We start from the raw sequence: 22,643 nt of genomic DNA, 5'->3' as shown, positions 1-22,643 counted from the left end.
CCAAAGAGAGCCGGACTGCTCCGCGGATCTAAGACACCCACACTCCGCAAACCCGCAGGAGCATAAGCCATTCCCTTTGACGTGTGCTTGAAAACCGCGGAGGCCAGCTAAGAGGAGGAGCAGAGCCCACGCCTCTACAGCTGCCGGTCCTTGCAGCTCCCGCAGCCACCGCCGCCTCGGCGGGGGCTGGCAGCGGGCAGCGGCCGGCGGCGCGGTCCGCGCGGACGCTCTGCGAACGTTGGGCCCAGCCGCGCGACGGGCGTCGGCTGCGCCTGCAAATCGCCACCCGGCCGGCAGGGGGCGCCGCGGACGGAGCCGGGCGTCCGGGAGGGGGCACGCTAGGCCGCCGGGGGCCACCCGCTTCGCCGGGCCCCGCCCCTCCCCCGCTGCCCTCCTCGCGCCGCGGCCGGCGAGCCCCCGGCGAGGGGAGGGGGTGGGGAGCGGCGGGCGCCCGAAACGGCCCTGGAGCTCGGAGCGCCGCGCGGGAGCGGCGCGAGCCCGAGGGGGCGGGGAGGCGGGCGGGCGTGCGCGCGCCGGGCGTGGGTGTGGGCGTGGGTAAGTAGAGCGGGCGCGGCGGGAGCGCGGGGCAGAGGAACGCTGGCTACCCTGGACAGCGCATCTTCGCCCGCCGGGGTCGCCGCGCCTCCGCGGATCATGGTGAGTGGGCGCCGCGCGCCGCCGCCGCCTTTCTCCTTTCTCTCCTCGACCAACGCACTGGGCGGGAAGGGGCCGGGCGGACGGCGGCAGCGCGGGAGCCGCGGGTTCGACTGCTGGAACCCGTGGCGCTCGGTGGGCCTGGGGAGGGGGCGGTGAACGTTTGGGCGGGGGGGCGGGCGCGCGGGCCGGGGCCGCGGGCTCAGGATCTTTGTCTGGGGGTCGCGGTCCCGCCCCGGCACCTCGAGGCGCCCGCTCGCGTCCAGCCTCCTGTTGCAAGCGGGCAGCCGGCCGGGCGCCCGGGATGCCCGACGAAACCGCCCCCAGTTCCCGCGGCGGCCATTCCCGCTCGCCTCCCGCACCGTGCTTTCCTCCCCGGCCCGACCCCCGCCGGCGGGCCGGCGTTTCCCTCGCGTGGTCCCGACCCTGCCTCCGGAAATTCTGGGGGTTTTGTCTCTAACGGTTGAATCCATGCCTCCTCTCGTCCCCGCGCCGTGCCTGCAATCCCGGGGGTGTGTCTGCGCGCTTGCCCCGGCCTCCCGGGCTTTGCATCGTGGAATCGGGGAGGTTCCCATTTGTTTACGGAGATTGGGGGGGTGGGCGGTCTGGTGTGTTCCTTGCGACGACGACTCTCCCAGTTTCCCGGGCCAGTACTCGACTCTGAATTCACCCCGCTTTTTGCTGCCCACGGGGCTCTGTCCTGGAGAGAGAGGGGTGCGTGTGTGTCCGTGGGTATCCCAGGAACTGCCCGAGAGTTTTGGCAGAAGAACCTGGTTCTGTGACTACAAAAAGAGAAAGTGATGTGTTTTCCATATGGTTCCTTCTCCACTATGGGGCTTGTTAAAGTATGCTAATCTCCTTTCTTTTTCCCACTCCGGCTGACACTGATCAGGCCCGGATTTTGCTCTCTCTCTCCACGCTCTCAGGCTCACACCATCTACCTGATTACACGTGAAGCGAAGCCGTCTCCGCCTTCTCTGGCCACCCTGTCTAAAATTTCAGCCTTTCCTACCCCACCCACCACAGTTCCTATACCCCTTCTTGCTTCATTTTTTTTTTTCCTTTATGACATTATTTAACAGACTCTTTTATCTTGTTTACTGCAAGTGTTCCCCACTAGAATGTAAATATCAGCGCTGAGATTTTTTTCATTTTGTTCACTGCTAGTATTTCTAGTACCTATAACAGTGCTGGGCATATAATACGTGTTTCATAAAGAGAAAATTAACCCCCAAACCCAGCCTACTAATGCTGATGGACAAATGGGAAGCAGCAGGGCAACTACAAGGATTACCTGTCCAGTTGACAGTCTATAAGGATGAGAAGCTCAAGGGAAGTTTGAGAAGAGAGATGCTCCTGGAAATGAGGGACTCAGTGTGGCGACTCTCAGTGAGAAGAGTGAGCTAGCCATCTCTTAATGCCCGGGTCTATCCCTTCATGTCCTTGACACCTTTGCACTTGGATGGATAAAGCAGTTTTAGAGCTAACTGGCTCCTTGGGGGCCTGAACCTTTGTTACAGATTATTATGAATTGTAATGAGTAAGAAAAGTCCAAGGATTTCACCGTAATTGGAATGGAAGAGTCATGAGAATTAATCTCAGCCAAAATAAAGGGCTTGCTCTTGTTAACTCTACCCTGTACTGTTGTGATACTGCCTTTTCAGAAAAGCATTTTTCAGAAACTTTGGGTTTTCTGAGGAGGTATTTTTGTGCCTATGTCCACAAAAAAGTCCTGTCACTTTAAAAAATGATGCTGGCAGTGGGAAGGTTTCTGAGGGTTAAATTCCAAAATAAGCTACTGGGTCCATACAGAGAGATACTGCTTTGAATCCATGTCCAACGTGAATGTAGTTTTTTCTCGATGTCTGCTAATTAGTCTTATTCCAAAGCTTATATTTTTTCCTTCAAATTCCCTTTTGCTTTCCTCTTTCTATAGTGTAAATGTTTAGCAATCCTTTGTTTTAAGCCTGGGGACATGTGTTTTTATAATCTGAGCCGAACTGCCTAGTAAAATTTACATGGGCAAGTTCCTGAAGATGATGTAATTTAGCTGTTACTCTTCATGTTTAGCTGTTCTGTGATAACTGCTGTCATGGCCAGATAGGTAATAAAGATGAAAGATGGAAAGGAAGGAATGATACATTTGCCTTTAAAATTAAATCCAACCACCAAACATAAATGAAAAACACCTCATTCTTTTGGTCCCAGTTTATATTTGTAGGAGATTTTATGTTATTCCAGTCCAAAATATCAAGCCATTTTTTCCCTGTCTATTCCTCAAGGAATATATTTTTTAAGGAATATAAATCGTCTTTCAAAGCTATCCAGTTAGGTAAGCTTAATTCTTGTTCTTTCAACAAAAAGTTGCAATTTCATCCAGCTCCCTTAAAAACACTTTTTAAAAATTGGCGTATAATTGATCCCTTCAAAACATTTTAATCACAGCTTGGGAGGTTCAGGCCCTTTCATAGTCTGAAAGGGGGTTTTTAAAATTTAAGTAGCTCCGTATCGTAAATTTGTTATATTCAGAAAACAGGGTCTTACTATGGAGGGTTGTGCCCAGAATCCCCTCCCTTGGACAGTCTGCCATCTAACCTGACCATTTTGGATATTTAGGAGTAGATGTTGTTAAGGGACAAGAGATTACACCAGTAAGCTCTTATTTAAGCTCAACATGGTAAAAATATGCCAACATGAGTAGCTCAGCAAAATTCCGAAGTTACAAATTTATACATTTGTATTGTAATCAAATTAGGACATCTCTGGTATGTCTCTGACTCTTGACAGTGAACCATTCTAATAAGTTGTTAGTTTAAATATAGCCAGTTAAAATCTAACAACTGAAGAGCTGCAGAGTATAAATTGTTCTGGAATTGATGATGTGGCAGTTTAGACCTTGAGATCTGGAGTGAGTCATGGATTTGAATCCCAACACCAAGATAAAACTTTGTGACCTTGGGCAGGTTAACTTGTTTAGGACTTAAATTTTTTTTTCTATAAAAGAAGACAATGATACCATTTCATAAAGCTGTTGGAAGGAACAAAGAAGATAATGCACTAACTCTGGCCAGTATAGTTCTTCGAGCATTCAGTGAATATTATCTTTATAATGACGTGCGTTCTTTCTCCCATATCTGGCTGTTTTCAGTTGAAAAAAATCTCAGAATAATGTCTCTGATTTACTCATGGATCTCATCCCCTTATGTGATCCTGAAATGTATCTAGTAATGCTCTGTATCAACACCGTCCAGTAGGAATATGCAAACTGTATATGTAATTTAAAATTTTCTAATAGTGGCGTTAAGAAGTAAAAAGACAGGTGAAATTAATTTCAATAACAGATTTTAGTTAACCCAATTCATGCAAGTATTATTTCAACATGCAAGCATTGTAAAAAAAAACAAAAACAAAAACAAAAAACAACTAGTACACATTTTTCCCCCACATGAAATCAACATCTTGTTATGTGTTTTATACTGACAGCACATTCGGTTCCGGTGAGCCACAATTTCAGGAGCTCAGTAGCCACCTGTGGACAAAACAGGCCCAGATGACACACATCTTCCAAATTTACCTCCTGTGTGCTGGGCCCTTCTCTCTCCTCGTGAGAACCTCACTGCCGCCTTAAACCTAGTGTTACCAAGACAGCTACTCAGCTTTCAGACTGTCCTCTCTGTTCCCTTTGGCTGCTAGTAATTCCACCAGCTCTCAAGTCTACTGTGTCTGAAATCGGATTCTTACTTGCCTTTTTCTTTTATATTGTTCATTGTATATCTTCTCACATTTTGAGACTCTCTTTATATCTTCTCTCTTCTCCAGGCCCCTCTCCACTATTGTCTTTCTTACAGATTTCCTCCTTTGTAGCATCTTAGTTTTTAACCTTTGTACTTGAAGCTCATTATTTTTTCAAGGCCAGAGTCCTCATTGTCCTGTAGTAGCTTCAAGCTGGGTCCTGACTTGTTTCCAAGGTCTTGCTCTTGTCTGCGCGCTGTGTTGCGCTTCCCTTCCTTCTGGCAACCCCCTCAGCTCCCCTTCTGCCTCTGGAGAGAGGTCGCTCTCTACCTCCCTATGGCTGGGCTCCGCATTCTCGCCATTCTCTCATAGCTCTTTCGTATGTTAATTTATAAATGCTTTCTATTTTATACCTTATTCTTGTGTTTCACACCTTTATCAAATATCCAAAGAAATAGAATTCCTTTAACTAAAAATCGGATATTGCAATGACCCACCCAAGGAAAGAAGCACAGATAAAGGAAGGGGAATAATAAACCATGAGAAGGAAAAATGAAATTATTCTTTGAGCTTTAACTATCTTTCAAGAAGTATCAGTGGACCTGACTAATAATAATAGCAACAACCACCACAACTGTGGTAACACCTTACTCAGGGCTTTATAGGAAACTGAACAGCTTTCTTCTAGTCTGGTGAACAGAGGCAGGAAACAAGAGCAAGGTGTTGGACCAAGAGTCAAGAAACCTAGTTTCTTTCTAGTCCTAGCTTTTTTTTACTGACCAACTCTATTGCCTTAATTCCATCACACTGAGACACTATTTACTCATCTGCAAAATGGGATATTCTCCTTTCACAGGGTTATTTTGGCAGAATCAGTGGAGCCTTTACACTGGCTCTTCTCTCTGGCTGCCTGGCCAGATCTTTCTGCCAGAAAGCTGTATGGCTGTCTTCTTAATACGTTTTTTTTTTTTTTCCTTCTTTCATAAGTGTTAAGAGAAAACGATCTTATGATCAAAAAAATTGGGGGAAGCAGTAGTCAATACAGGTTTCTTCTTTTCTTTTTTTTTTTTTTAATGTTTCAGGAGTACAACACAGTGATCCAAAAAAAATCTATACCTTATGCAATGCTCACTAGAAGCGTAGCTATCATTGGTCCCCAGACAGTGCTATTACAATACAATACAAAACAGACTGTATTCCCAGGCTGTACCTTTCATCCCTGTGACTTCTTTATTCCTGAACTGGATTCCGGCATCTCCTACTCTTCATTCATTTTGTTTGTCCTCCAATCCCTCCTCCCCCTGGCGGTCACCTGTTCTCTGTATTTATGAGTCTGTTTCTGCTTTTCTTTCTTCCTCTGCTTTTTTTTTTCTTTCGGTTCCATGTATACATGAAATCCTATAGTGTTTGTGTTTCTCTGTTAGACTTATTTCATTTAGCATCACACTCTCTAGGTCTTTCCATGTTGTCATAAATGACAAGATCTTTTTTTTTTTTTTTAATATTTTATTTATTTATTTGTCAGAGAGAGAAAGAGGACAGGCAGGCAAAGTGGCAGGTAGAGGCAGAGGGAGAAGCAGGCTCCCCCCTGAGCAAGGAGCCCGATGCGGGACCCGATCCCGGATGCTGGGATCATGACCTGAGTGGAAGGCAGCAGCTTAACTGACTGAGCCACCCAGGTGTCCCTTTTTTGTTTTGGGTTTTTTTTTTTTTTACTAATATTCTATTGTGAGATATATATACAAATATATCACACATCTTATTTATCCATCTATCTATCGATGGACACCTGGGTTACTTTCATATCTTGGCTATTGGAAATAATGCTGCAATAAACATAGGGGTGCTTATATCTTTTGGAGTTCGTGTTTTCCTTTCTTTTGAGTAAATACCCAGTAGTGGAGTTGCTGGATCATATGGTGGCTCTATTTTTAATTTTGGGGGGCACCAAAAATTTTTTCTACAGTGGCTGCACCATTTTACGTTCCCACCAATGGTGCACGAGGGTTCCCTCTTCTCCACATCCTCGCTGACACCTGTTATTTTTCTTCTTTTGGATACTAGCCATTCTGGCAGGTGTAAAGTGGAATCTCACTGTGGCTTTGATTTGTATTTCCCTGATGCCGAGCGAAGTTGAGCAGATTTTCATGTGTCTGTTGGCTCTCTGGATGTCTTTGTTGGAAACATTTCTATTCAGATCCTCTACCCATTTTTTAATTGGATATTATTTGGGGGTTTTGGTGTTGAATTGTGTAAGTTACATATTTCAGAAATTAATCCTTCATCAAAGATATCATGTGCAAATACATTCTTCCACTCAGCAGATTGCCTTGTTTTGTTGTTTCCTTCATTGTCCAGAAGCTTTTTATTTTGATGTAGCCCCTGTAGTGTATTTTTGCCCTTGTTTCCCTTGCCTGACGAGACCGATCTAGGAAACTATTAATAAGGCTGATATCCAAGAAATTTCTGCTTGTGTTTTCTTCTAGGATTTTTATGGTTTAGGGTCTCACATTTAGGCCTTTAATCCATCTCGAGTTTCTTTTTGTGTATGGTGTGAGAAAGTTGGGCACCTTCCTTCTTCTGCATGTAGCTGTCCCGTTTTCCCAGCACCATTAACTGGAAAGACTGTCTTTTCTTCATTGTATATTCTTGCCTCCTTTGTCATAGAACATAAGCATCAGTTCATTTCTGGGCTCTCTCTCCTGTTCCGTTGATCTGTGTGTCTGTTTTTATGCCAGTACCATGCTGTTTCGATTTCTGTAGCTTTGTAGTGTATTTTGAAATCAGACTGTGATGCCTTCAGCTTCGTTCTTCTTTCTCAAGATTGCTTTGGCTGTGCAGGGTCTTCTGTGGTTCCAGACCAACGTTAGGATTGTTTATTCTGAGATGTGTGAAAAGTGCTGTTGTATGTTGATCGTGATTGCCCTGAGTCTGTATATTGCTTTGGGTAGTACGGACATTTTAACAATATTATTCCTCCAATCCATGAGTATGATGTATCTTTTCGTTTGTTTATGGGGTCTTTAATTTCTTTTATCCGTGTTGTATCCGTGTTGTATAGTTTTCAGAGTCTAGGTCTTTCACTTCCTTGGTAAAGTTTATTCCTAGGTATTTTATTCTTTTTGGTGTAGTTACAACTGGCATTGTTTTTTTAATTTCTGTTTCTGCTTTGTTATTAGTATATAGAAATGCCCCAGATTGCTGTGTATTAATTTTATATCTTGCAACCATACTGAATGCTTTATTCGAACAGTGTTTTGGTGAAGTCTTTAGGGTTATTGAAAGTATCCTGTCATCTGCAAATAGTGAGTTTTCTTTTTTCCCTCCCCATTTGGATACTGTTTATTTCTTTCCGTGTGTGATTGCCATGGCTAGGACTTATAGTACCGTGTTAAATTAAAGTGGTGAGGTGGACATCCTTATCTTGTTCCCGATCTTCGAGGAAAAGCTTTCAGTTTTTCACCATGATGTTCGTTCTGGTTTGTCATGTATGGCCTTTATTATGTTGAGGTATGGTCCCTCTAAGCATACTTTGTTTAGCATTTTTTGTCACAAGTGGATACCTGTGTTTATCAGGTATATTGGCCTATAGTTTCCTTTTTTTTGTAATGTGTAGTTTTGGTGTCAGGGTATTGTTGACCTCATAGAATGTATCTGGACATTTCCTTCCTCTTCTGTTTCTTGAAATAGTTTGAGAATTGATGTTAATTCTTGAAATGTGTCGTGGAATTCACCTGTGAATCCATCTGGTCCTGGGCTTTTGTTTGTTGGAAAGTTTTTTGATTACTGATTGAATTTTGTTGTTAGTTTCATCTGGTTAGATTTTCTATTTCTTCATGACTGCTTTTGGAAGATGGTACATTTCTAAGAATTTATCATTTCTAGGTTGTCCAGTTTGTTGACATAATTTTGCTTAGTAACTTTTATATTCTTTTGTATTTCTATGGTGTTCATTGTCACTTCTCTTTCATTTCTGATGTTACTTATTTGCATCCTCTTTTTTTCTTAATGAGTTTGGCTAAAGCTTTATCAATTTTGTTATCTTTTTGAAGAAATGTTCTTGGTTTCTTCTTCTTCTTATTTTTTTTAATCTCTATTTCATAGATTTCTGCTCCAATCTTTATTATTTCCTTCTTTCTGTTGATTTTTCTGCTTGGATGATCTACCCATTGTTGTAAGTGGGTGTTAAAGTTGCCTGCTGTTATTATATTACTGTCAATTTCTCCCTTCATATTTTTCAGTATTTATTTATTCAAGTGCTCCATTGTTGGGTGTGTAGATATTCACAATCATTATATCCTCTTGTTATATTGATCCCTTTATCATTATGTAATGCCATTTTTTGGTTACAGTCTTTGTTTTATTTTATTTTTTTAAAGATTTTATTGATATGAGAGAGCACACACATGCACACACACAGGGAGAGGAAGAGGGAGAAGTAGACTCCACACTGAGCAGGGAGCCCCGATGCAGGGGCTCAATCCCAGGACCCTGAGATCATGATCTGAGCTGAAGGCAGAGGCTTAACCAGCCGAGCCACCCAGGAACCCCACAGTCTTTGTTTTAAAGTCTGTTTTGTCTGATACAACTCTTGCTAGTTTGGCTTTTTTATTTTTGTCTCCCTTTGCATGGAATATTTTTTTCCCTCCCTTCACTTTCAATCTGTATTTGTCTTTAGATCTGAAGTGGGTCTCTTGTAAGCGGCGTATGTGCCATGTGTCTTTTATTTTTAATTCAGTCATCCTGTATCTTTTGATCATTTAGTATTTATATATTTATTTAACATATAGTGCATTATTTGTTTTGGGGGTACAGGTCTGTGTTTCACTAGTCTTACACAATTGACAGCTTTCACCATAGCACATAACCTTCCCAGTGTGATTGAGCATTTTGACAATTTACATTTAAATTAATTATTGAGAGGTATGTATTCACTGCCATTTTGTTAATTGTTTTCTAGGTTTGGTTTCTTTTTTTTTTTTTCTTTGTAGCTCTTCTCTGTTCCTTTTTTTCCTTGTTCCCTTTCCTTGTGGTTGATGACTTTCTTTTATGTTTGGCTTTCTTAACGTACTTATTATTATAGGTTTTTTGTTCGTGGTTTCCATGAGATTCATATATAACATCTTAAATATATAACAGTCTGTATTAAGTTGATGGTCACTTACGTTCACACACATTCTTAAGAAAAAAACGATTTTTACTCCCCCATCACATTTTGTATATTTGTTACTATAATTTACATGTTTTTATTCTGAGTTCCCGTTAACTAACCTTTACGATATAATTGGTTTTGCTACTTCTGTTCTTTAACATGCGTAGTAGCTCTGTGATTGTTCTGCTGTCTCTGTTTGCTTTTACTCATGAAATTTTGTTCTCTCATAATTTTCTAATTTTGAAAATTTCATAATTTTCCTTCCAATTATGACTTTCTCTTTTTCACTTAATGAATTTCCCATTTCCTATAGGGCCTGTTTAACGGTGATGAACTCCTTTAACTTTTGTTTGTCTGGGGAAACTCTCTCCTTCAATTCTGAATGGTAATCTTGCTGCTAGGGAGATATGTTGCTGTTGTTGTTGTTGTTGTTTTTCCCTTTCAGGATTTTGAATATATTATGCCACTCCCTTCTGGCCTGCAAAGCTTCTGCTAAAGAATTAGTACAAGGCCTTTTCCCTTCTTCTTTTGTAATTAGTTGCTCCTCTCTTGCTGCTTTTAAGATTCTTTGCTTATCTATGACCTTTAACGTTTTAGTTATTACGTATCACGATGTGGACTTCCTTGGTTCATCTTGTTTGGAGCTCTCTGTACTTCTTAACCTAGGAGTCTAGGTTAGGGAAGTGTTCAGCTATTATTTCTTCAAATATAACTTCTGCCCCTTTCTTCTCCCTCTGGGGCCCATACAATACAATGTTCCTTCCCTTGTTGTTGTCCAAGAGGTCCCTTAACCTGTCCTCCTTTCTCTTATTCTTTTTGCTGTTCAGCTTTGGTGCTTTCCGTTATGCTCTCTTCCAGACTGCTGATCTGTTCTTCTGCATCTTCTAATCTATTGTTGATTCCTGCTGGTGTATTTTTCCTTTCAGTTATTGCTTTGTACTTTTTTAACTACACCTAGCTTAACAACTCTATTTAAAACTGAGACCTGCCCTGCCATATTCACATATGCCTGGTCCCCTTAAACTGCTATATTTTCCATAGCACTTGGATTTACTCATTTATGTAGCACTTGGTACCTTTTAATTAATTAATTAATTAATTAATTATTATTTTTAAAGATTTCATTTATTTATTTGACAGAGATCACAAGTAGGCAGAGAGGCTGGCAGAGAGAGGAGGAAGCAGACTCCCCGTGGAGCAGAGAGCCCGATGTGGGGCTCGATCCCGGGATCCTGGGATCATGACCTGAGCTGAAGGCAGAGGCTTTAACCCACTGAGCCACCCAGGTGCCCCATCACTTGGTACCTTTTAATTATTATGTGATTTTTGTTTGTCCTTTCATGACATGTCCTTTCATGTCCCCTTTTGTTTGCAAGCTTCAGGAGGACAGATTTTTGTTTGCCTTGCTCAGGAAATTATCTCAAGCATCTAGGCTAATGCCTAACCTGTAGCAAATTCTAAACAGTTATTTGTTGATAAAACAAAGGCTAGTTTTGCTGTTTCCCAGTGCAGTGTTCTTTTCTCATCAATCCCATTTACCAACCATAAAGGATTAATTTGGAAATGCACATCTGCTTTGCAAACATATTCAGAACAGCATTCTTTTAAAGACCAGTATCTCTTAAGGCATTTATAATTATTTATCACAATTGAGTTTGGCATGTTTCAGTAACGTAGCTGTTTCATCCATGCACATGTGCTTGTATAACCTTTCAGTAAATGATGATGTATATGTATTCTTACAAATTATTTTTATATTTCACAGTCATATTTGTGGAAGGGGTCAGGTTATTTCATTTCTAAGTAGTGAAACCTATAATTTTATTATGTTATTGAAATTACTGAGTGCATATACATTTCCATAATTATATTTGCTTTTCATAATATAATTTGTAAATGGGACCAGATTATGTTCTTATTTTTACATAGTGAAATCTATAACTAATAATATTCTCACTGAGATTAAAAATAAATATCTTTATTTTTTTAAAATTTTTTTTTTTTTTAAGATTTTATTTATTTGTCGGAGAGAGTGAGCACAGGCAGACAGAGTGGCAGGCAGAGGCAGAGGGAGAAGCAGTTTCCCCTCTGAGCAAGGAGCCAGATGTGGGACTGGATCCCAGGACACTGGGATCATGACCTGAGCGGAAGGCAGCCGCTTAACCAACTGAGTCACCCAGGCATCCCAAAAATTAATATCTTTTTTTAAAAATTTTTTTAAAATTTTTTATTTCTTTTCAGCATAACAGTATTCATTGTTTTTGCACCACACTCAGTTCTCCATGCAATCCGTGCCCTCTCCAATACCCACCACCTGGTTCCCCCTCCCCCCCCGCCCCCGCTTCAAAGCCCTCAGATTGTTTTTCAAAGTCCATAGTCTCTCATGGTTCACCTCCTCTTCCAATTTCCCCCAACTCCCTTCTCCTAACTCTCCTTGTCCTCCATGTTATTTCTTATGCTCCACAAATAAGTGAAACCATATGATAATTGACTCTCTCTTCTTGACTTATTTCACTCAGCATAATCTCTTCCAGTCCCGTCCATGTTGCTACAAAAGTTGGGTATTCATCCTTTCTGATGGAGGCGTAATACTCCATAGTGTATATGGACCACATCTTCCTTATCCATTCGTCCGTTGAAGGGCACCTTGGTTCTTTCCACCGTTTGGCGACCGTGGCCATTGCTGCTATAAACATTGGGGTACAGATGACCCTTCTTTTCACGACATCTGTATCTTTGGGGTAAATACCCAGTAGTGCAATTGCAGGGTCATAGGGAAGCTCTATTTTTAATTTCTTAAGGAATCTCCACACTGTTTTCCAAATTGGCTGCACCAATTTGCATTCCCACCAACAGTGTAAGAGGGTTCCCCTTTCTCCACATCCTCTCCAACACATGTTATTTCCTGTCTTGCTAATCCAAAAATGAATATCTTAATAGTAATATAAACAAAGCTATCATTTGTAAATTTACTGAGTGATTATTTTGATTCTTACATGTGCATTGTCTTTTTTGGCTTTTTGTTATCATTTAAATACACGTGTAGTCATGTTATTTTATATTTATTAATTTATATGTGTAAAAGTGCACTGGAAAACACTTATCTTTTTTGAAGCCTTACAAAAACTTGATAGAGGCAGTATACAGTAGGTATACTAGTATACCTAGTGTACAGGTGAGAAAATAGAGTTTCAAAGAATAAATGATTTATCTAAGGTCACATACTAGAGGTAGCAAAACCAGGTATAAATCTTCTGATCCCAAAACACGTGAGTTTATCCATGAATCAGTGTAAATGCACTCTTCTCATATAAATGTGATGAAACCGTAGTACTCTTCTCCATTATCCTAGATGAGAATGGACAATCAGAATGACTTCCCCATGTAGTTTCTTCCCTGCAAATTATTAGATGGTTGAATAGATAGGTAAATATATATTTTTATACATAATATCTGTATTTACATATTATATAGATTGTATGTATGTGTTCACATATATAAACCAATATATAAAATCTAAAGATGCATTTCAAATATATGAAAAATGGAGCAAGCAAGGAAAAATATGGGTTTTTTTATGTGTGGGGTTTTTTTTTTTGAGAGGGAGAATCTAAAACAGGCCCCACACCCATCTAGTAGACAATTAAATAATATGCAATATATGCAATTAAGTAAAGCAGTCACTGTTTTTCAATTGAGTAACTGTAGTATTAAGACATTGATCAGAGGAGCACCTTAGTTAAGCATCTGATTATTGGTTTTGGCTCAGGTCATGACCTCAGGGTTGTGAGACTGAGCCTTGCTTGGGGCTCTGTGCTTATGAGCAATCTGAGATTCTCTCTCTTTCCTTTTGCCCTCCCCTACTCAAATACATGAATGAATAAATAAATCTTTTTAAAAAACACATTGGTGAGAGAGAGCAGTGGTAGATTTGAAACTTTTGTTTCATATTGACAGTTTGTCGTTTGAGTTTACTTGTAATATCTTAATCTTTGAAGATTTAAGTTACTGATTTTTTCATATTGCTAAACAGAATTTGGTTAATAGAATCTTTGAGTTTAACAGACATTATGACTAGTTGGGGACCCTTGTTTTGGCAGGGTCAAAAGTTTATCAACTGTTAGACTGAGGTTAGATTAGTTAGAGTTAATTAGTTAGAGTCAGATTAAAAATTAACTCAAGCCTTTGAGAAGAAAACAGATGGTGTCCACAATGCAAAAATAAAATTAGGACATTTTCAAAAATAAAATTAGGACATTTTCAATTTTCCAGAAAAATTAGTTCTGATTACCTTATTTTCTTTGCCTCTGAGGTCTGTGCAGTGTTCTCTGACCCGGTAGGAAGAAAGAGGGAGCTTACACTTGACATTTTCTGCTCTCATTGCAGAGGCTTTCCTTAAATTGTTACAGGGAGGATTCATCCTCTTGGGCCAGCAGCTTCCTTGGTTTTTGGAAATGCATACTGTGGGCGTGTGTTAATGTCAGTGATGCCGTTATGCTTAAGCAGGGTGCTTTGGCTTATCAGAGGATACTCAGTTCTGATTACCTGATTGCCCTTAGATGCTATTTCACATCCCTTTCTCCATAGGTTAGAGAATTGTTACTCCTTGGTATTCTTCAGGGTAAGCATTACGCCCTTTCCCTTGGTCTTTTCTATACTCAGACTCCTAAAAAGAAATGGCATGAATCACAACTTTGAGATTTAACTGCCTGAAGGTTGTTTCAAACTCACTAGTACAAAGCAACCATACCAGTTAAAACAAACAAACAAACAAACAAAAAACAGTCCAGACCTACAGCATGGGTAACTTTTACTTCTTTATTGAGCCAAAAATGTGGTCAGGACCAGGAGGTGGTTGGTAATTGAAGAACCAGAATCCTCAGGATTGATAAGGCTGAGATCAAGGTTGTGTCTGTGACACCGTAGTACTCAGAAGACCAGTCAATTCAATGAGAGGAGAGAAAAAAATCAAACCCGTTGCCTGAGAGGTAGCGTGAGTAGGAGGAGTAAGAACTTGGGAATTGGCCAGACATGTTTAAATGCACATTCCCAGACTAGATGAAGCCAGACCCTCCGAATCAGAACCTCTGTGTGAGGGGCTTTGGAGTTCACGTGCCTGGAATCTAGTCCACAGAACTCTGAAATCCAGCATTCTAGGGGTTAAGAGGAAAGAACTAACAAAAATATTTAGTATATGTATCTTGAAGGGGTTGGGATTGACACTAGATCTTCACTAGGTTGGATTTTGATATATAGGAAAAAGGAGGAATGTAGAATCAAACAGAAGATTCCATTCAAGGGAAATAACTGGGTAAGGAAGGACCCAGAAAGCAATAACACGTGGGGTGCCTGGGTGGCTCAGTTGGTTAAGAAAGCAATAACACGTATTTGAGAAACGCTATACTGTGAGCAACTTCCGGACAAGGCCACATGTCCTGGCAGAGGCTCGCTTATAGTTAGGTGCTCAGGAAGGGTTTTTTGAACTGTGAAGGTTGTGCACCAACAGGAGTACGGAATGGAAGGGTCAGGGCAGATTTTTGAAGAGTCTTGAATCTGAGGCCAAGACGTTCCTTCTGGATTTTGTAAACCAGGTTTTTGAAATGGAAATTCAAATGATGAAAGGGTCATTTAGGAAGATTAACCTGGTTTCTGTAATACCTAGATTGAGAGAACCTGGGTAAGGAGGTTATAAAGGGGTTGAACTAATGAGGCAATACTCCCTCATCGTCATGTTGTCAGCATCTGAAAAAGTGATTTCTTGAACTACACACTCCTGGGTTCAGTTCTCTAATCAGTTTATCTCCCCTCGAAGATGGGTAACTTCTTGCTTTATCTTTAAGACAGTAACACATGGTGAAGATTGGGTCACATAAGATAAACTGTATATAAGTTCCTCATAATAGACCATCTAGCTGATAGTGAACACTCAAAACTGGTGGCTGTCACCCAGAGAAACTTAATTCTATTCATCTTTATAAACCTAACAGTTTTTCTATGTCTGGAAGAGAGATTTGTTTGTTTGTTTGTTTAACTTGATTAATGCACATTTACTTACATTTTTAAAATCTCCATGTTCCCGTGGCTGTGGTTTTTAGTTTAACATTCAGGACTTTTTCTGGAAAGACTGAAAAAGTAATAAAGATTTCATTATCTGCTATTTAGTTCTCTTTCTCCAGGTTGCACGCGATCTGTTAATTAGCAAAAAATGAAAAGCCAAGCTACGTGCTAGTTTCAAAACCAGTTTTCCTGCTGAGTAGTTCTCACCTTTAGATGCATGCATGTTATGAAACTGAATATATTTTGAAAATTGAGGATTTGAATCACAATTTTAGAAAATCTTTAGAGCTCCCCATAATCAGATTAAACCTTAGCTATTTTCCCAACTGCCTACATCAAATTGCCCGTGTCTTGAGCTTCTTAATAGTGCTTAATCTAATGCCTTAACCCTTAAAAATTTACCCTACAAAAAAACACATCTTCCACTCTGTGACTTTCCTACTGGGTCGTCATTATTTCATTATTAAAACCTTAAATAGAGCAGATTACAGATTCGTATATTGTATTTGAAATAATGAGGAACGAGAACGCATGTGTGTACATAGTTTGTTTTCCTACTTTCTTCCTGTCGGTTTGGAAGTAGTGAAAATTGAATACAAACGTGTAAGTGTATGGGTAAAAATGAAATAAGTGGACAATATAGGGCTTACTTTGCTTGACCTAGGAAGAGACAATGTTAGAAAAGACTAAGATTAGGTGGGAAAAGTGGAAGACCCATCAGATGTGTTGAGGGCACCGAGACCAACCTAGCTGGTATGCAGCTGTTGCATCGAGGACTGGTCCCAGCAAGGCTGGAGGACTGCTTTGGACCAAATGGAATGAAGTCTTTGGGTTTCTGGTTCAAAGTCCATGATGCCCTCCAGCATAAACGTTGTTTCTCATAAACGTCGTTCCTCTGTGGTAGACTTACTGTGTCTTGTATGGCTCAGTTCCCTATCAGTTCATTTTCAAATGAAGTAGAACAATTGAAGCTTCATTTTGTGAGCCCCTTCGGAGGAACCTGGGGCAGCATCCCCAGTGGTGATAATCGGAACGTCCTATGTCTGTACCCTTTCCAATTTGCAGAACATTTCACAGCATCCTCTCAGTTGATGTCACTGAGTAAGTTGCTTCTGTATTATCTTATTATTTGCCCCCCTCACCCCACATACTGCAGCATAAGTTCTGTAAGGGCACAAACTTTGTCTTGTTTACCCCTGCAGTTTCCGGGCTAAGCTTGTGCCTGCTGGTAACAGACACTCAAAGAATGCTTATCGGATCACTGGACAGCGTGGAGAGTAGCTGTCCCTTGTCTGAGGAAACTGAGACTCAAACTGTTTTATCTGGAGTCCTACAGCTAGTAATGGTGGATTGGGGATTCAAGCCCTTTTTATACCTGTGTCTTTTGCTTTCTACCCTGTTGCTTATTTCATTATACCGGTTGCCTTTCCTGATACTCATTGTATTTTCAGCATGACTTGCAAAAACACAGACCACAAAAAGTGACAGGTTTGACCTTATCCAAATTAAAAATTGAGACTATACAAGACATCACAGTCAGAGATTTAAAAACAAACAAACAAACAAGCAATAGGGGGCACCTCGGTGGCTTATTTGGTTGAGTGTCTGACTCTTGATTTCAGCTCAGGTCATGATCTCAGGGCGGTGAGATCGAACTGCGCATGGGGCTCTGTGCTGAGCACGGAGTCTGCTTGAGATTCTTTCTCCCTCTGCCTTTCCCCTCCCCCTACTCATGCTTGCAGTAAATAAATAAATAAAATATTTTTAAAAAACCAAGTAGCAGACTAGGAGAAGGCATTTGTAGTCTATATTAACAATATAGATCGTTATATATACAAATGACTTTTATAAATAAACAGAAGATAAGCAGTTCTTAGAAGCATACATTAGAGTTATTAAATGGTAGCTCACTGGAGAGGAAACCTGCACAGCTAGGGAACTTTTAGAGACACATCCCATTGCAATAGTAATAAGGAAATGCCAGTTAAAACCATGCCACAACCCTGAACCTGGCAAAAATTGAAAGATGGACAGTAGCAAGTCCTGAAAGTTCGTAAGAGCAATATGGTAGTTTTTACTAAAACCTGTATTCATCAAACAACATAGCAATTCCACAACTAGACCTATTTTCAGAGAAAGTCTCAGTTGTGAAAACAAGGAGATTTGTATAAAGCAGCATTGTTTGTAATAGAAAAACTCTAAACAACCTCAGATTCCATCATAAGGAAATGGATAAATAACAATACAGAATATTCCCATGATGGAATATTACACAGCAGCTACAATGAATGAACTAGATCTGCATGTGTCCTCACGAAGAGATTGAGCTGCAGAAAGAGAAGTGTGTTTGAACATATATAGCTTTAAAATGTGTAAAACAGTACTGGTTTTGTTTGTGAATATCTGTTCATAATTAGAAATACAAGGACTGAAATCAAATTGTTTACAATAGTTCTATCTGAGGAAGGAACGAGGGCCAGAAGATGATGGAGGTTTGCAAAGGGAATGATGACTTCATTGGTTAGTTCCCAGTACCTAGTAGGTACATTTGATAAATATGTAATGAATTAACTTGAAAAGATGTGAAACAAATATGACACAATTTCAACACATGTGATATATTTATTTCATTACTGTCTACATTTTTTCCCAAGTTAAATGTCAGCTTGGATTTGGCACCTGCACCATATTCTCAGGTCAGATCTGTTGAGTACAGCACAGTGGGACAGAGGAGTCACAAGGCAGGAGGGCCTTCGGTTTTCTTAAACCCGAGTCCTTTCCTCTTGGCCGACTGAATCAACTTCAGGCCTTCCAAAGTCAGACTCTAGCATCCATGCAGTTTTAGAGAATGAAAGGACTTCCTGTATAAGGGCATGTGTATCATTGTCGGTGCCCATTAAAGGAATAAGGATATTTTCCCATGTGCAAAAAGAGAGCGAAGAGCCGAATACTGACAGCAGTAGCAACTAAGTTGAATTCTTACCGTGTCCCAGGTTCTAAGAACATTTCCTGTCGTCACTCATCCCCACAGCAGCCCTGTGAGGTGGCAGTGGCAATTAATTCTTTTCTTCATATTCCACTTAATAAGTAGAAAAGAAGGGAAAAGAAAAACCCCATGACCCTTATTACTATTGGAGGCAACTTATTCTTCTGAGGCAGAAACTATGGACAGAAGTTATCCGGTTACCAGTCAGCCCATTTGTCTACACCTGCTTCTAGCTAATGATAATATCTAGGAAAGAACCTAGATATCCATCAACAGATGAATGGATGAAGATGATGTGATATATATATATATATATATATATATATATATATATCTATATATATTTTCCATATATATATATGGAATAGTATGCAGCCATCAAAACCCCAAAATCTTGCCATTTGCAATGACATGGATGGAACTAGAAGGTATTATGCTAAGCAAAATAAGTCTATCAGAGAAAGACAATTATCATATGATCTCACTGATAGGAGGAATTTGAGAGGAGGGCAGGTTGGGGTCATGGGGGTAAGGGAGGGGGGAAAATGAAACAAGATGGGACAGGGGAGGGAGACAAACCATAAGAGACTCTCAATCTCAGGAAACAAATTGAGGGTTGCTGGCGGGTGGGGGTGTAGGAATAGGGTAGCTGGGTGACGGACATTGGGGAGGGTATGTGCTGTGGTGAGAGCCATGAATTGTGTAAGACTGTGGATTCACAGACCTGTACCCCGAAGCAAATAATACATTATATGTTAATAAAAAAAAGTGGCCAGACTGAAGAGTCAATAAATAGTTCAATCAGTAGCTTATCAGGGCAGCCATGACACGACCTATTTTAATCTATCATGGAGTTAAAATACTACATTCGATCTAAAGCAAAACCAAATCCTCAAAGAGGGAAAAGACATTCTATAACTAAAGCAATTTATACATTGTTATAAAGAAACTTTATGGTCCTCATTTGGTGGATGGAAGAGAAAAGAAATCCATGTGTCTATAGATTCTCCCCATCCCTCCAAAGAAGTCCTAATTAGGTCCATAAGGGGAAATGGTGTGAGAGGGAAAGTTTTTTTTCTAGGCACAAGCAAAAGGAAGTGGTTATATTGATAGAAATATGGCTTTCAGAGTGTGAGAGGTAATAGTTCTGCCACATTCTGAAAATGTTCACTTCTCTGGGATGCTGACAAACGAGAATAAATCCAAAGGAGAATGCCAAAGAGTGGGAGGGTCCAGAGTGCATGTCCTGTATATGGACATGTGTCTGATACCTAATATATTCAACTAATGTTTGTGGAAGGAGGAAGGAGGGAAAGATCAGAGGACACAGTAGGGAAGAGACAGAGGGAAGGAAAGGGGGATGGGAGATGTTGGGCACACTGAGACTGAACCTCACTTAGGAAAGGTGAGGCATGGTGTGAATTGCCTATTGTCGATGTCTGAAGGGCTCTCAGGTGAAAGAGAAAACACCAGCTGTGTCTGATTTCAGAGGAGAGTAGGATTGATGGATAATAGAAAAAGAGTTTTAGCTCAAAATAAGGGTTTTCCAAAAAACATAACATTTTAAAGACAGAAGACTTTCTGGAGTATTTTGCAGTAAGGTGGGTGAATTTCTATCAGAATTATTGAAGAAAGTGATTATTTCTGGCTTTGGGTGCAAAGTTGAGTTAGATATCTGTGATTCTCTGATATTGTGAGAGCCAGCAAGCTGCTCGTTGATTCATCTGAGGTTTAAAATATCATTCTGTATTTTTCCTTTCTATGTTTCTATTCATCAGAAAAAGTCTGGACTATGTAGGGCAGATTCTATGTCTTTATAGTGCTCTGTGATGGGAAAGGAACTAATATTACTGTAGTATTTTTAAAAGTTATTTTTCACAAAGCAAGTGTAAGTTTAAGAAATGAAGAAGTAATCACATAAAATTTGCAGATATTTTTAAAAAGTTATTTTACCTAACGATGTTAGATCGGTAAGGAAGGACAGTTACTCTTCAGAAGGATAGTTACCCTGCTGGATATAATATGAGTGCTTCATACAGCTTTGTTAAAGTTCCTACGAAGAAACCAGACTACAGTTTATAAACTGGCAGGAAATCCTGGTATTTCTTCAATTTTTATATGGGGGATACATACAAAGCTAGAAGTTCTTTTGTAGGAGTTAAGAGTGTGGCCACAGGTCAAATTTCATACTGTTAACTACGGATTGTGTTGGAATTACACATGGATAACAGGATAGAGGTATACTTATTGTACTGATTCTAATATAAGGTAGGACACCTTGAAACATATCAGTGTTCCATGAATACTTGTCATAAAATCTCATAAAAGCACTCAACAGCAGCTGATTCAGTCATCAGAAGAAGGAAGGTGGTTTTTCCCCCACCCCGTATTATGTAAATGAGGTTCCAGATGACAGAACTTATTGGTGCCAGAGTCAAGATGAGAACCTGGGTTTCTTAATTCATATTCCAGTGCTTTCTGTCTCATTATAACAATTACTGGCTTTGTAGTGAAGCAGTTATGTATACTAAGTGGCTAAATGTGTGGACAGTTCCCTGTAAGAGATCCTGTGGAATTGGGAAAGCTCATGTTTGTTAAATAGGATTTTTAACTAATACATATAACACTGATTTTTTTTTATCCTGCATTCTGGACACTGCCAAGTACATGCAATCTCTCCTTACAGGTTTGGCAGGAATAGGTTTTATTCTAAAAGATTTAAGCTAAAGTAACCATTGCTGTCATGGCATTAAATAGCTTTCTCTGTGAATACATTCAAGTGACTCCTATGTTAGAGGATTCTAGAGACTGAAGGAATAGTAAGGTAGAATGAACAGATAGGTGACAATCAGACTGCTCACTTCAGTCCTTCCGAGGGAAGAGCTAGAGGAAGTGGCAAGTCAGTGTTGTAAGGTTTTCCTTGAAGCTGGAAGGAAACACTGTAAGACGGGTTTTGTTTTTGTTTTGTTTTGTTTCCTTCTGATTGTTCCCAGCTGCATCTTCCTAAGTCTCCTGGACTTGAGACTGCTGTATTACTGAGACAATGGACTTGAAGAAAGTACTGACAAACAGCTTCCATTTCCCACAGTTCCTAGTTTGTCTGGTGAAACAAAGGAGGCTCTCTATTTAAGAATCAGGTCCTTGGTGGCTGTCCCAGATATCTGCATCATAACTCTTCATTCCCAAGTCCAGGATTAGTATAGGAATTGACTGTTCCTCCTGTTACAGCCAAGAAGGATCACCAAGGATTTCCTATCACATGCCACCCCACTATGTGGGTAGCCCACCACAGCATTACCTGACCTTTATGCCTAGCTTGCCTTTGGCTGCTGGAGTCACTACATTTTCAGTCCTAGGGCTGTTTTAAAGCTATGTAAAGGGGCGCCTGGGTGGCTCAGTGGGTTAAAGCCGCTGCCTTCGGCTCAGGTCATGATCCCAGGGTCCTGGGATGGAGCCCCGCATCGGGTTCTCCGCTCTGCGGAGAGCCTGCTTCCTCCTCTCTCTCTGCCTGCTTCTCTGCCTACTTGTGATCCTCATCTGTCAAGCAGATAAATAAAATCTTTGGGGGGGAAAAAAAAAGCTATGCAAATGAGTCAGTTTGACTCTCTCCTTTTAAATAACAAAAACTTCATAATCTAACATCTTTAACTTTTCTAATATGTCTAAAGGCAACATATTTGTTTTCACACAGGCTAGAAAACTTTACTTAAGTCTTTACTTCTCCGGTGACTAATTCTGGCTGTTATTTGAGAAAACACTGGAAGCAATAATCAGCCAAATCACTAGGGGAAATGGAAGCCAGGCTCTCATAACTACCGTTCAGTTGCTACTTCCACTGTATCTTCCTGAAAACATGCCTGCATCCAGGGTCTTCTCGGAGGAAACTCAAGACTGTTTCTCACCCGCCCCTTCTGCTGCCCAGGGTCACTGTTCAGTAGTGTCACTGACTTTATCCTTTCCTTTAAAGGGTTGGGAGGGAAAACACTATAGCTGTAGTAGTCAACATCTCTAAAAAGCTGTATTTAACAAGAAAACAAGCTTTGAGTGCTGAAAACCTAAAAC

General features: G+C 40.6%; 1 protein-coding gene across 1 annotated transcript in view; it reads left to right on the top strand.

The window, feature by feature from the left end:
- The first annotated feature begins 563 nt into the window (after positions 1–563).
- Positions 564–22,643, top strand: part of ELOVL2 (ELOVL fatty acid elongase 2) — a 61,105-nt gene continuing 39,025 nt past the window's right edge. Inside the window, exon 1 of the mRNA XM_044258892.1 lies at positions 564–657. Coding sequence (XP_044114827.1) covers positions 655–657 — 3 coding nt within the window. The 5' untranslated portion in view covers positions 564–654. The remainder of the gene's footprint in view (positions 658–22,643) is intronic.

Source organism: Neovison vison, chromosome 1, assembly GCF_020171115.1.
Source record: "Neovison vison isolate M4711 chromosome 1, ASM_NN_V1, whole genome shotgun sequence".
NCBI lineage: Eukaryota > Metazoa > Chordata > Mammalia > Carnivora > Mustelidae > Neogale > Neogale vison.
Note: the sequence above shows the minus strand (reverse complement) of the source record. Positions and strands in the feature narration are given on the sequence as shown.